We start from the raw sequence: 12575 nt of genomic DNA on the forward strand, positions 1-12575 counted from the left end.
TCACCACAACATGCCAGGGGGACCATGACAGCTGTCTATTTCAGCCTGGTGCTGCCACCCCCCAGGGCAGGGGAAACTCAGGGGGTGCCTCAACCTGCCTTTTGCTGCTCCCCCTCATGCTCATGCCAGGTAATCCCACACCCACCACGGTTGTTCAGCCCAGCCCTTTCCCTCACTCAGAGCTCTGGCACGGACCAAGCCCCCCTCTTCCACTCCCTGCCAGCGGGCCCTCTGCTCTCACCTGTTGCATAGGGCAGGTTGTACTGTGCTGGCAGCAGCGAGTACCCTAGGTGGTGGTGGTGGTGATGCGTTGACATGAGGCGTTGGGAAGGGGAGGTCCGGGGTCGGTCCACGCTCCTCTCCCCACCTCCCGCTGCCCCGACAGTGCTGCAGCCTCCGCCTCCCCCCACCACCCCACAGCCGCTGCGCTCTCGCTCCTGAGACGTCTTCTCGCTTATCTGGACAGGGAGGCACAAAGGCGCGTTGAAGACAGTGGACAACCAGCCACCACACAAATAGGCTGGCCCTGATGTCCACAAGGCAGAGGTGTCCGGGCACGGTGTAGCATGTGCCATGGGGATGAGGCTACTTGGGCAACTGTCTGAGCCAAGGGCCCAGCAGGTCACTGCAGGCTCCTCCAGTGACTGAGCTCCTCACCCTGCTGGTGCTGCCACAGCCAAGATAGCTCTGGACTTCTGCCAGTGAGGTCACCTCCAGCCACAGATGAGCAGGGCTGAAGCTGGTCAGGGCTGAGGAGGTGGCTGCACAAGGCGCCATTATGGCCCTTCCTAATTGGACACAGTATGCTCCACTTCCTGTCTCAGGCCGCTGGTGCGAAGAGGCATGAGGCTGCCCCCCGTGGACAGGGAAGGGACAACAGATGGACAGCACCAATTTGCCTATTGTATATAAACACCCATCCCATCATCCCCCTACCTACATCACAGGATGGTGCCTCCAAACCCACCCCACACAGCAGGATCATTTTTCAAGGCAGCATCTCCCATGGGTTACAAGATGGATCCCAAAACCCGAATGCTTCCGGGGTCTGCCAGCCCCAGCTAGACCCAGGATGTCCTCCTTTCCCCAGGGCAGATTCCTTGCACCCATGGCTTCAGCACTGTTCCCAGAGCATGAATGAGGGGGCCTGGGAAAGTAGCCACCATGGAAGAGGAAGCAGTGCTGGGGGATGATGAAGTGCTGGCCTTGCCTTGCTGGGAGAAGCCACTTCCCCTCCTCACACCTCAGGGTTAGCTTACAGTTTGCAAGGGCGTCACACAGTCCAGACACCACCGTGGCACTGGACCATACTGAGGCCCTGGGAATGGGAAAGCCTGTACTAAGCCACTCAACAGCACCCACCAACAGCAGGTCTGTGGGGCTAGGCTCCAGCAGCTATCTGGGGAGAGGTGGGGGGAAGCGCAGTCTGAGCACTTGAGCAGCACGTGGACCCCCAGTGGGCCCACGGTGCAGAGAGGTCCTGCCCTTCCCCAGGCTCACCGTGGGGGACTTGCTCTTGTAGTGGCTGGCATGCTGCTGCAGGATGTCCAGGGCCTTGGACTCCGAGCTGGATTTGCAGCTCACGCTGGGGCTGGCTCGAGACTTGTCGCTGTCGTCGCTCCCAGAGGCCTTGCTCCCATAGGGGGAGAAGGAGTAGCTGGAGGGCAGGTACGATCCTGCGGGGAGAGGACATTCTCACCAAGCAGAAGGCGGCCTCAGTGCCGCCTGCGGCTGTTTCCCAAGGGAGTCAGGGCGCTCAGGCTGGGGAGGTCCCGGGCTGCCACCAGGGTGGCAACGACCGGTGCTACCAGCAGCAGCTGGGCAGGGCACTGTACCAAAGCTGCCAGCACAGCTCTGTGATGCTCCCATGATAACAGCAGCAAAATCCTCACTACAGCATGTGAGACTATGTCTCTCCTTCCCACCCCAAGCCTGGGAGGCTCTACCACTCCAACCAGCCGAATACAAGTATGGCTGAGCGCAAGTATGGTGATGAGGGACCAGCCTGCAGCCCCCAGCACTGCCCCACACTTGTCTCTCCATACAGGTGGCACCACAGAAAGCAGGAGCAAAGGCAGCTGGGGAACCATGCTATCAACCCTGTTGCTGGGGGCTGTGCCCATGTCGGCCCCTGGCACTGGGACAGAAGCACCAGGCAAGGGGAAGGCCAAAGTTCAGCTGTATACAGGGCAATGTTATCCCACTCCTGCCTGGGTCCAAATTCCAGCATTTCCAGCAGGGTGCAGCATTGGTTCCTTGCTATCCACCAAGCTAAGCTGGTGGCCCCCTCCTGTACCACTGCTGTATTCACCCCTTGAATGTGCCCCATGTTCTCTTATTTCCCCCCTTTGGGAGCCTTCCAGGCACAGGAAGGCAGCACAGTGGACAGGTTACAGGGAGGAAACTCAAAGACCTGCATTTCACACCTGGCTCAGCTTTGATTACACAGCACAACTCCTGCCCACACTCCCCTGCCGCAGCCCCAAGGAAGATGAGAGGACAGGAGGCCTCCCCCACTGGGCTGCCTCTTAGAAAACTTTCCCCTCTCTGTCCACATGCCACCCAATGTCACACTCCTGGATGTACCCACACCAAGCCCCTACCTGGGTAGTTCTGCATCATGACCGTCGGCATGCCCCGGTAGCTGGGGTGGTTGGGGTCATAGGACTGGCTGTAGGAGTAGCCGTGCATGTAGGGAATGTAGGACTGGTGCTGGGTGAGGGGGGAGGACACGGGAACATGGACGCTGGGCCGGGGATCCTTCCCCACCATGCGGGACTCCTCAGTGGGCGTTAGCTTGCACTCGGAGCTTGTGCTCTCCTTCCCATCCTCCTTGGGGATGGCCTCTTTGCTTCGGCTCCTCTCTTCTTTCAACTTCCTGTCCCTCTCCTCCTTCCACCGCTCGTCCTCAGTCTTGATGTCCGAGTACTTGGCGGGATAAACATAGGTCCACATCCGGGGCTCTGTTTCCTGCACCAACCACAGGCCTTGTTAGAGTGACCACACCCCTCCCTTCACTACACCCTAGCAACAGCACCTCCTATCACACTCCTTCCCCCACACCCAGGAAGGCTCAGAGCCAGGGATGTGGCAACAGCACTAATGCCAGGCTTTGGCCAGATGATGACCACGGAAGGAAGTGGTGGCCTCTGCTTCCACAGGCCACTCAGTCTCCCTCTGCTCTCAGTTCTGTGATCCTGAGCACAGCAGCCTCATACCTGGTCCCACATGGGATACACAGAAACACAAGAGTGTGCATGCTATCAAAGGCCACCATCCTTCCATCAGCCAGTTCCTATTGCCATGGGCAGTCATGACACCAAATGCCACCCCTACCCTGACCCAAAGGCATCTCAAAGCCAGGTCATGGCTGCTCCCTACACCTATCCAGAAGAGCCTGAGAAGAGAGAGGTCCTGCCATGGAGCACTGCAGTCAGTGTGCTCACCCCTGCACTGGGCGCGACTCACTGCTGCTGGGTGGCAAAGTGACAGAGCCTCACAGAAGAGGTAATAAAAAGTGGCCAGAAGAACAAATGGAAGCAAGACAGAGGGAGGGGGAAGGCATCTCTGGAAGGTGGAGGCCTGGTCTTCTCCACTGTGCTTCCTAGGGGTTGCCTCTCCTCATTCTCCCACCCGTTTCAGACACCCTGGCTCTTCTTGCGATGTCCTTTTGGGGATCAGACGACCAGGCTGGGGAGATGCCCCAAGAAGAGAGTCTCTGACTATTCAGCCCGATAAAGTAGGCTACTTCCTAAAAAAACTCATGCTTCTCTGAACCAGTCAGTCTCTACGGTGCTGGCATGCCCTGCTTTCTGCCTGACACCATGCTACCACAGGTAACCACTGCTATTTCAAGGTGTACAGACACCAAACCTTGTGCACTCACCATTATCCACTGCCCTAACATGCCTGCTCTGCTGATGTGGAGTTAGCAACTCTTAGGTGCCTTCACTGGCTGGGTCCTTGGTGTAATTTCACCTAAGACAAAGTCTGATGCTGGAGGGGAGTGAACCTTATACCCTGCAGCCAAGGAGAGATGAGAGCAACCCCACCAAGCCCAGTCCTGAGCCCACACAATGGCAGAAGCAGCCCAAGTCTGATAGAGTGGTAGCAAAGAGCTCCACGCTAGGTCCCTAGCTCTCTGCCTTCCTTCTGACAACAGCTGGGAGGAAGGAGAGGGCCTGGGAAGGGAGCAGAACATGGATGTTCTCTCCCTTGTGCCCTGTCCAGAAGCCCAGGCAAGAGCTGCAGGGACCTTGCTGCTCCAAGTGGGTTCCCTGGCTGGGAGGCCAAGCACTTACCTGTCTGTACCAGAGAACAGGGTCCACCTCCGTCTGTCGGCTGCACTCAGAGCCAGCTTTCGTCTCTGTGGCCTCCTTCCCCAGGTGGCCAGCCTCACTTAGCTTCACCTTGAGTCCCTCTGCCACCTGACTGGGCAGCTTGGAGGAGTCCTCCAGCTTGGGAATGATCACAGACTTGGCCGTGTCAGCAGCCCCCTGCTCCTTGGCCTTGCTCAGCCCAGATTTCACCAGATCTGTGAGGCTGGGGGCTTTGGTGAGGGTTGGCGGGACGGAGGGCTTTTGCTTCCACTCCTCCTTGAGGGCTACCTCTCTCTCCTTCATGCTGAGCTCTGCTTTCTTCTCCAGCCCTCGCTGCTGCTGCTGCTCCAGGTTCTGCCTCTGCTTCTGCTGTTCTTCATACTGCTGGCGGTAAGCCGGGTTGGTGCTCAGCAAGTGGGCATGGTAGCCCTGGTCACTGTAGCCATAGGGGGGCACGTAGGCATACTGGTTGTAGTAGAGGGACTGCATGTACATGTTGGGTCGTTGTTGGATGACAGAGGGCTGCTGGCTAGAGCTGCTCAGCTCCGTCTTCTTCTCTTCACTGCCTTCACTCTTCACCTTCACCTCAGGGCTCTCTTGCTCCTCATCCTTTTTCATCTTTAGGGACTGCGTCTCTGCTGCCGCCTGACTGCTGGGGTTCATGGGCCCAGGACTTGACTGGGGGTAGCCTGGGGAGTAGTAGGTTTCAAAACCCTGGTAGTAGGGGGAGTCCTTGCTCTGGGTCTGGGCAGGAAAGAGTGCTTTCTTTGCACCTTCTTTTATCAACTGCTCAGGGTCCTTAGCCTTCACACTCTCCAGTTTACCCTCCCCATCTTCTCCTGCATCCGAGATGTCTGAATAGGCTGGGCTGTTGGTTTTCACTGAGCTGGCCTCAGCCCCGTTCTGGGTGACGACATGCAGTGGCGTCATAGGCTGGGCTGGGTTGGCATTCTCCAGTCTGCTTGTGCCTCCAATGGATGGGCTTGGAGCATTGTCCGTGAAACTGTAGATTTTATCCGCCTCAGCCTTGATACTGGCAAGCCGGCTCTGGTGGGGGTCAGATGAACCATTCAGAAGCCCCTCGCTTTTGGTCCCTAGGTCGCTGGATTCCCCCCTGAAGGGGCTCTTTCCTTCCTCTGCCCTGCAGACCTTCCCGGGAGTCAGGGGGTTTTCAACTTCCTTGGACTCTTTCTTTTTCTTGTCCTTTTTCTTCTTATCCTTGGAAGGAGTCAGGGAAGGGTTGACTGTGAATGGTTCTCCCATGACTGTTGGCTTTGGCTGGATGGGTTTGAGTTGGGGGCTGTTAGGCATAGCCTGGACCACAGTAGTGGTCAAGCCAGTGGAGGTGCCAGGGCTTGCTGCAGTGAAGGTGGCTGTCTGGAAGGTGTAGATCTGCTGGGGGGGGATGGCAGGAGCAATGGGTCTGGCAGACTTTAAGCTTTTAGAAGGAATCTTCTCTGGCTTTGTGCTGACTGGCTTCTTTGACTTGTCCTTTTCAACACACCTCTTCTCTAGTGAGTCGAAGCCATCGTTACTCGTCTCATCGGCTACCGAGGGGCCATCCTCAGAGCCATCGTTGGACAGGGCCCCAGGATCTGTGTCTCCTTCCCCTCCCAGCTTCTTCTTGCAGGGGACCTTGGTGCTGAACTTGGTGGATGGAGAAGGGCTGTGGGGTTCCATCAGCCGGACTTTGGGGGTGGCCGATCGAGCTGGCGAGAGAGAACCCTTCTGTGAGATAGGAGCCCCATTGCAGCTCCCAATGTCCGTGTGAAGGGAAGGCTCCTCGCCATATTCACTGTCCACGTCTGCCTCCAGCTTGCTATCATCATCTGTGTGCGCGTGCGCCTGGTGGTACTTGAGTCCATTGATGTGCTTGTACTTCTTGTTACAGTTTGGGTGGGGGCAGTCAATAAGGATAGGGGAGGGACAATTCCTGTCCAGGACAGCAGGCTCCACCTTGACCCCAGCCGGGGGCATGGCAGCTGAGCCCATCGAGTTGGTGCGAATGCGTTTGCTCCCTTTGGAGTCCTCGGAGCTGGAGTTCAGCTCCATGTCAGAGAGGGGCTTGCTTTTCCTCTTGGTCACTGAGGAGGGGCTGGCCTTCACATCCTCACCAGCACCGCTGGGCGGGGTACGGTGGTCCGAGGAGTTCTGGCTGCCCCGGCGCCCTTTGCTGTTGGCCCCTGCCCGGGTCTTGCTGCTGCTGCTGGTCCCTTTGCTGTCCGAGGCAGTGGCAGTCTCATTCACAGGCGTGTTGCTGTTAGGACGCATGCGCTTCCCTCTGCCCCGGCCATTCCGCATCTCCAGGTCACTGGTGGGAGAGTCGCAGAACCTAAGAAAAAAGACAGCACAGGGCTTAGGGAGCTGCAGGAGTCAGAGGGCATAAGCTGCTCAGGAGAGCAGTGCTGCCTGGCAAGCAGCCTTGCCACAGCAACGGAGAACATGCTGGGGTCTTGGAGGCTGGCCCAGCTCCTGCAGCAGCGTTCAGAGTTCCTGTGAAGATAGGGTGCCAATACGCACTTTCTCTGCTGACCATTTCAATGGTCAGAGTCTATGCTCCACTCTCCTTCCCCCTATAGCCCTGAGCACTCCTCTCACACTTCAGGTCATGGCCTACCCTGCCTGCAGGGAGCTCACATGGTTACACACTGGGCAGGAAGGCAGCAGCTATACTTGGCTCTAAGGCAGCAATGGCAGCCAGAGCTTGGCAAAGGGTTTCTGTCTCATGCCATGGAAGCGAGGAAGCTGGAACTCTCTAGGGAAAAACAGAAATGCAGTAGGCGTGCACCAATAAAGATTTTTTGGGCCGAGACTGATAGATGATTATTAACAAGCCATATTGGCTGATACCGATCCGACTGCCGATACGCAGCCTGGCAGCTTTGGAGAGCAGCATCCAGCAGGTTAGTCTGTTGTGGTGAGGAGGGAAGGTGGGCAGACTGAGGGAGGAAGTGGGGTTGGGGCAGGTGCCCAGCGACCCCTCCGAGTGGCGGCTGGCCCGGGGTGGGGGGAAGCAGGGGCCCAGGCAGCCTGCCACAAGGCTATGTGAACCTGGAGGTCCGAAAGGGAACTGATCTGGCGGGCCAGGCCAGGCAAGAGTTCCAGGAGCCCAGGCACAAATCCAGCTTCACCCCGGTGACCTGCCCAAGGGCCGGGCAGGCCGGGGCCATCTCAAAGGGTCCCGACAGGTACGTGGGGCCCCAGGGTGGGTGCCCAGCGACCGCTCCAGGCGGCAGCTGACCTGGGCCAGGGCGGAAGGAGCCTGGGCAGCCCTCCACAAGGCTGTGTCAACCCGGAGGTCCAGAAAGGGACCTATCCGGCAGGCCAAGCCAGGCTCCTGGAACTGCCACCTGGCCCTGCAAGAGGCTCATCCAGGGGTAACGGGGGGCCGGGGGCAGCTCCTGCCACTGTGCACACCCCTGGGGGAGCACTGGGGGGGGCACGTGTCTCCCAGAGCTGTGCATGGGGTGAGGGCAGGCTACCACTTCAGGCTTGGGGCCTTCACACAGCAGGACTCCTCACGTTGCTCCATGCATCAGCCAAGGCTGCAGGACCAGCCTGGACCCACTTCTTTCATGTCTCCACCACACACTCACCGGGGGGGCGCCCAGTCATGCTGTGTGCAGTCCAGCAGTGTCCCCACGTACGTCTTATTCCTCCAGGTCACGTTGACCACCAACATACCTGCAAAGCAAGGAGAAGAGGTTACACGCTGCCCGCTGCCCTGCTGGAACAGGCATTCCGCTCGCAGCCCCACGTGGGGAGGGGCCATGGCTTTCCAGTGGGGAGTTAAAGAACATCACCCAGATCCATCACTCAGGTCCTTGCTCCTGCCTCACTGGAGAGCCTGGAGGCAGCACCCCTGGGTGGGGTCCTAACCCAAACCTCATAGTGCACTGTCCCTCACACAGTAATGCCACAGCCCAAAGGTGGGTGAGAAAGGAGATGGGCACATCTGGGTGGGGTGCAAAGTCAGCAGGATTGAGGGCATGTGTACTGGTGAGGGGACCCAAGGAGAGGGAATGGGGCCATGGACACAGAGGCAGAGGAGTCCAAGAGGCTGAATGGCTGCATCAGACACCAGCGTGGAGAACTGCTCTCCTTTCCCAATAAAGTAAAGTTGCCCCCTCAGCAAGTACACGGCACCTCCGTGAAGTCCAGCGTGTGAAGCTCCCAGCATCCCCATGGCAAGACACGCTAGAGGGCACGTTGCATTGCCAAGTTTCCCATCCCAACACCAGTCTTATGAGAGCTAGTCTTGGCATTTGGTTTATAAGCGCCAGCTCCTGGAGTCATGTGAATATGTGAGACTGCATTTTCTAGGCCTCTGGGCCACACAAAAAAGCTGAAAAAGAATGTCTGAAAGCTTTAGGCCCCGCAGTACAAACATAAAGGCCAGACACTTGCTATTTATAAGATCCTTGTGGCTTTGGACCTCTTGGAGTTGGCAACATAGAGTTAATGTATCTCAGGGTAGGGTGTAGGGCAGTAATTCTCAACCAGTGTCCCAGCACTTTGCGGTGCCCTGAGAGCCATTCAAGGGTGCCACTGGGGCCGACACAATGTTAGAATTGTCAAGTAAGCAAACAAGAGTCACAAGATAAACCCAGACACTTCAAATAGGAATCCAGAGTGTTAAAAACCTGCCCCATTGTGAGCTTCAAGTTCTTTGCAGCAGAAAATCTGCTCTGCTCTTGTTATGTATGCACAAAACGCATGAAAACTAAGAGCTGGCATTATTGAGGGGCATCACAAGTTGGATGAGGGGTACCTCTGGTTGAAGGATGAGGACCTCGAATCTGAAAAGGTTGAGAACCACGGCTCCCTTCCAGGATGCAGGAGAGGTGCTCTAAATCCCTTGTGCATATACTGCCTCTTGGCCACTAGATGTCGGGCTCTGCCATGAAATTCAGCCTCGGCGCATCTTCCCCTTCCTCAGCCCGTGTACTGTGACCAGGGATCAGAGCAGCAGGCTGCCCCACACATAGTCCAGCCTAGCCACCCTGGCTTGACATAGCTGGTTATGTGGAGACACCATGTTCTCCCGATGGCCTGGCCACAAAGCATTTCCACACGACTCTCTCCACAAGGCAGGCAAAGCTGATGGAGAGGAGGAGCAACTTCTTGCAGACAGCTCCCTGCACCCAAGCAAGAAACCCTGCCTGGTCAGCAGCTGTCTGACACCAGGCCACTCCCCAACCGACCCTGCAGGAGGGGAGAGTCTGTCACCCCAGCAATACCCACTGCACATGATGCTTGTCCCCTCCAGCACAGAGTCTGCAATCACCGGCCCTTGCCTAACAGCCCACAAAATACAAACAAGTAGCCGGTCTCCCTCTCTGCAATGCCCTGCTCCACCCACCTTGGAAGTGCAAAGTAGCTATGTCCAATGCCATAAGCCTTTTCCACTCCAGTGCACCGCCACATAGTAGCCAGGATGCAGGCAGTCTGAACCGCATCCCACAGCCAAAGAGCCTGAGCACCAGCAACCCGAATCCAGGGCTCCCGACAGCTAGTCAGGGGGGTTGCCAACCGGCCTGAAGATTCAGTTTGTAGACTACAGAAGAGGAAGGTGGACAGAAGCTATGAAACAACTCACCCTCCCCAGGCCAAGTCCAGACAGAGCAGCTGTGAGGGCAAGGATATGGGCATGAGACTGGACTTTCTAGCCTTGGCTCCACATAAGGAAATCTCCCCAAGCATAGAGTGGAAACAGCTACTACCAATAGTGAAGCCTGATTAAGCTCCTTCCAGTGCCTCGAGAGCCCTGGCTGAATGGTGCTGTTGGAAGCAGATCATTAGCAGAACAAGAAAATGCCATGGGTCATGGGAACTGCCCGTCCTTCGCTTCAGTTAACAGGCTTGCCTCCCGCCACTCTCCCACCTCTCCCCACCCCCATGCAGCATCTGGGCGCGGGTAGCTGCCAACATCATTCTCCTTCTGGAAGCCTGCTTCAATGCTAGCACCTTCTTAGGTCTCTTGTGGCCAGCAGGCTACAAGTACCTCCATAAGAAAGCAATTACACTAAATAATCTCGGGCCATTAGCAGAGTGAACTCAAGTGGATATTTCCTCCCAGCGATGGACTGCTCTGATTACTGCATAACTAATTCAAATAGGAGCAGAGTCCATTGAACAGAGTGCATTTATCTGAACAAGGTAAAACTTGGGAGATAGAAATCTCATTTACAAGGGCAGATGAGTGCGGCTAGATATATAGCGGCACGGCATCAGAAGATGAATGGAGCTCAGGGAGTCCGGAACAGCTGTGCCTGGAGCACGCTTATAAATCTTGGTCCGTATTTCCCCAGTTGTAACATGCCAGCAGACAGCTGCAGACTTTTGAGAAATAATACATGGAATCGAGAGAGTCGCAGAGCAGAGGGCCAAGATGCAAGTTTACTTTTAAAAATGGCAGGCCCCCTGCTGTGGGAGCAAGAAGGGGGGTGACTTCAATGGGAATGATCAATTATTACCCCTATTTTAAATGTTTCCCCTCTCCCCAAAATGTTGACAATTTACCCAGCAGTAGCCTGTAGAGAGAGGTGCTTACAGCGCCGGGCTGGAACCCTGAAGATCTGACCGCAGCGATCAGAGATTGCTGCCTGAGCTCAGGCAAGTTCCTCTCTTCCTCACTGGCTAGATGAAATGGCTACTTCCCCAGTTCACAGGAGAATTTCAAGGATACACTGATGTGTGTTTGAGGTGCTCCAGTATGATGAGGTGAGCCACAGAGAGACCTACAAACACAACAGCATGGTGCTATGGCAGGGGTCTTTCTCAGTAACCCTGAGCCTCCCTACAATGCTCAATGGAAGGGGGCTGGTATTTGGGGTATAAGAGGCTGGGAAAAAAATGCTGTAGTAGCCTTGCAAATCAGAGAGGGAAACTAACCCATCTAGTTCCATTGACCTGAGCTAGTGAAATATAAGTATATGGCATATGAGGGTGGAATGATGCCTGGGAGGCTCAAATTCCCTCCACGTTAGTTCAGGCAGGGTGTTGTGCACGAGGTCTGCAGAAGTAAATTCCTAAAGCATGACCTGAGGCCTGCCACTGTCCCCTAACTGTTTACTGCTGAAAGTCTACTCCGGATATCAATACACAATATATCAACACAGCACCACCAGACAGCAGATCCAGGTACAGGACATGCTAGCACTGCTGTATTAAAAAAGAGCAGACAAAATGCACCTACGCTGATATAACTTATTAGAAAATGCCCTGGTGTAACTTACCCTGGGGTAAGTTCTGTGTGTCTGCAGTGATTCTGGGATAGCGATCTGCTCAATACAATTACATGCTCCCCTGCTACCTAGTGGCACAGTCCTGTAATAGTGCTCCCTGCAGCATCCTTCCCCTCTCCACCAGTGAGAGCTGGGCATTTCTTTGCCGCACACACCAGTATAATTTGCAGCAGTGTATAAAACTAGGATAAACACCACCAGTCTTAGTGTGGCTGGCACCTGAGCATGTAAAGCCTCATCACAGTTAAAAGGCACCAGGAAACCTAAATACCGAGAAAAACCAGACAGTGACATCTGGTCACTGAAACCCCCAAGCTTACAAAAGCTCAAGACCTAAATCTTCTCGTGATCCATAGGAAGGGGCCACGCCAGGAAGCAGACTGGCTCCCTTCCCTCTATCATGGCCTCCCTCTGGCATCCTGATTTGGGACTGTCTGCATACAGGGAAACAGCTCACTACCTCCATGTTCATGGGCCATTCATGAAGGCAGGAACAGTCTTTGGGAAGAGGGAGTTTGGACAGTGTGAAGATTTCTGCCCATCTTGGGGGCAGTGCATTTAAATGAATCTCCTCCTGCTGGATTCAACAACCTGGCCCCAAAAGCAGTTTTGTGTGCCTCAACCCACCAGCCTCCACTCCATCACCCAAGAGAGCTGAGCTGGTCCTTTCATTCAGTCTCCACCTTCTAGCACCCTCCTCCATCCTTGCCAGGAGTGGCTGTGCAGCACATGGCGCTTCAAATGTCTCTTGAGAGAAAGCTCACTGTTAGGAGCCTGAGCACACGCTGCCCACACTGGCCTCCTATGGATGGTTGTGTGGCAGGGTGCCAGAGGCTCAAGCCCCAGGCCAGCGCACCGAGGCAGAGGGCCTTCCGGCATTTTCCCCACTGTCATCATCATGGGAGGGAGATGAAGAGCTGAAGCAATCCTTTGGCACAGGTGGGGATAACTACCAGACACCTCCTTCCCCTCCACAACAGCAGCCTGGCAGACAGCAGGATGGAAACCT

The 12575-nt window shown here is 55.8% G+C and overlaps 1 protein-coding gene across 2 annotated transcripts in view; it reads right to left on the reverse strand.

Moving 5' to 3' along the window:
- The window catches only part of ZNF609 (zinc finger protein 609), a 94483-nt gene that overhangs the window by 5024 nt on the left and 76884 nt on the right, over positions 1 to 12575 (reverse strand). Inside the window, exons 3-7 of one of the 2 annotated variants that reach the window (XM_090029882.1) lie at positions 7916 to 8003; positions 4302 to 6651; positions 2604 to 2970; positions 1501 to 1676; positions 242 to 458 (exon numbers count right to left, since the gene is read on the reverse strand). In XM_090029882.1, coding sequence (XP_089886008.1) covers positions 242 to 458; positions 1501 to 1676; positions 2604 to 2970; positions 4302 to 6651; positions 7916 to 8003 — 3198 coding nt within the window. The remainder of the gene's footprint in view (positions 1 to 241; positions 459 to 1500; positions 1677 to 2603; positions 2971 to 4301; positions 6652 to 7915; positions 8004 to 12575) is intronic. The other variant, XM_090029883.1, reaches the window with a different exon arrangement.

This window comes from Crocodylus siamensis, chromosome 15 (assembly GCF_052110815.1).
Source record: "Crocodylus siamensis isolate JL-2025a chromosome 15, ASM5211081v1, whole genome shotgun sequence".
Classification (NCBI taxonomy): domain Eukaryota; kingdom Metazoa; phylum Chordata; order Crocodylia; family Crocodylidae; genus Crocodylus; species Crocodylus siamensis.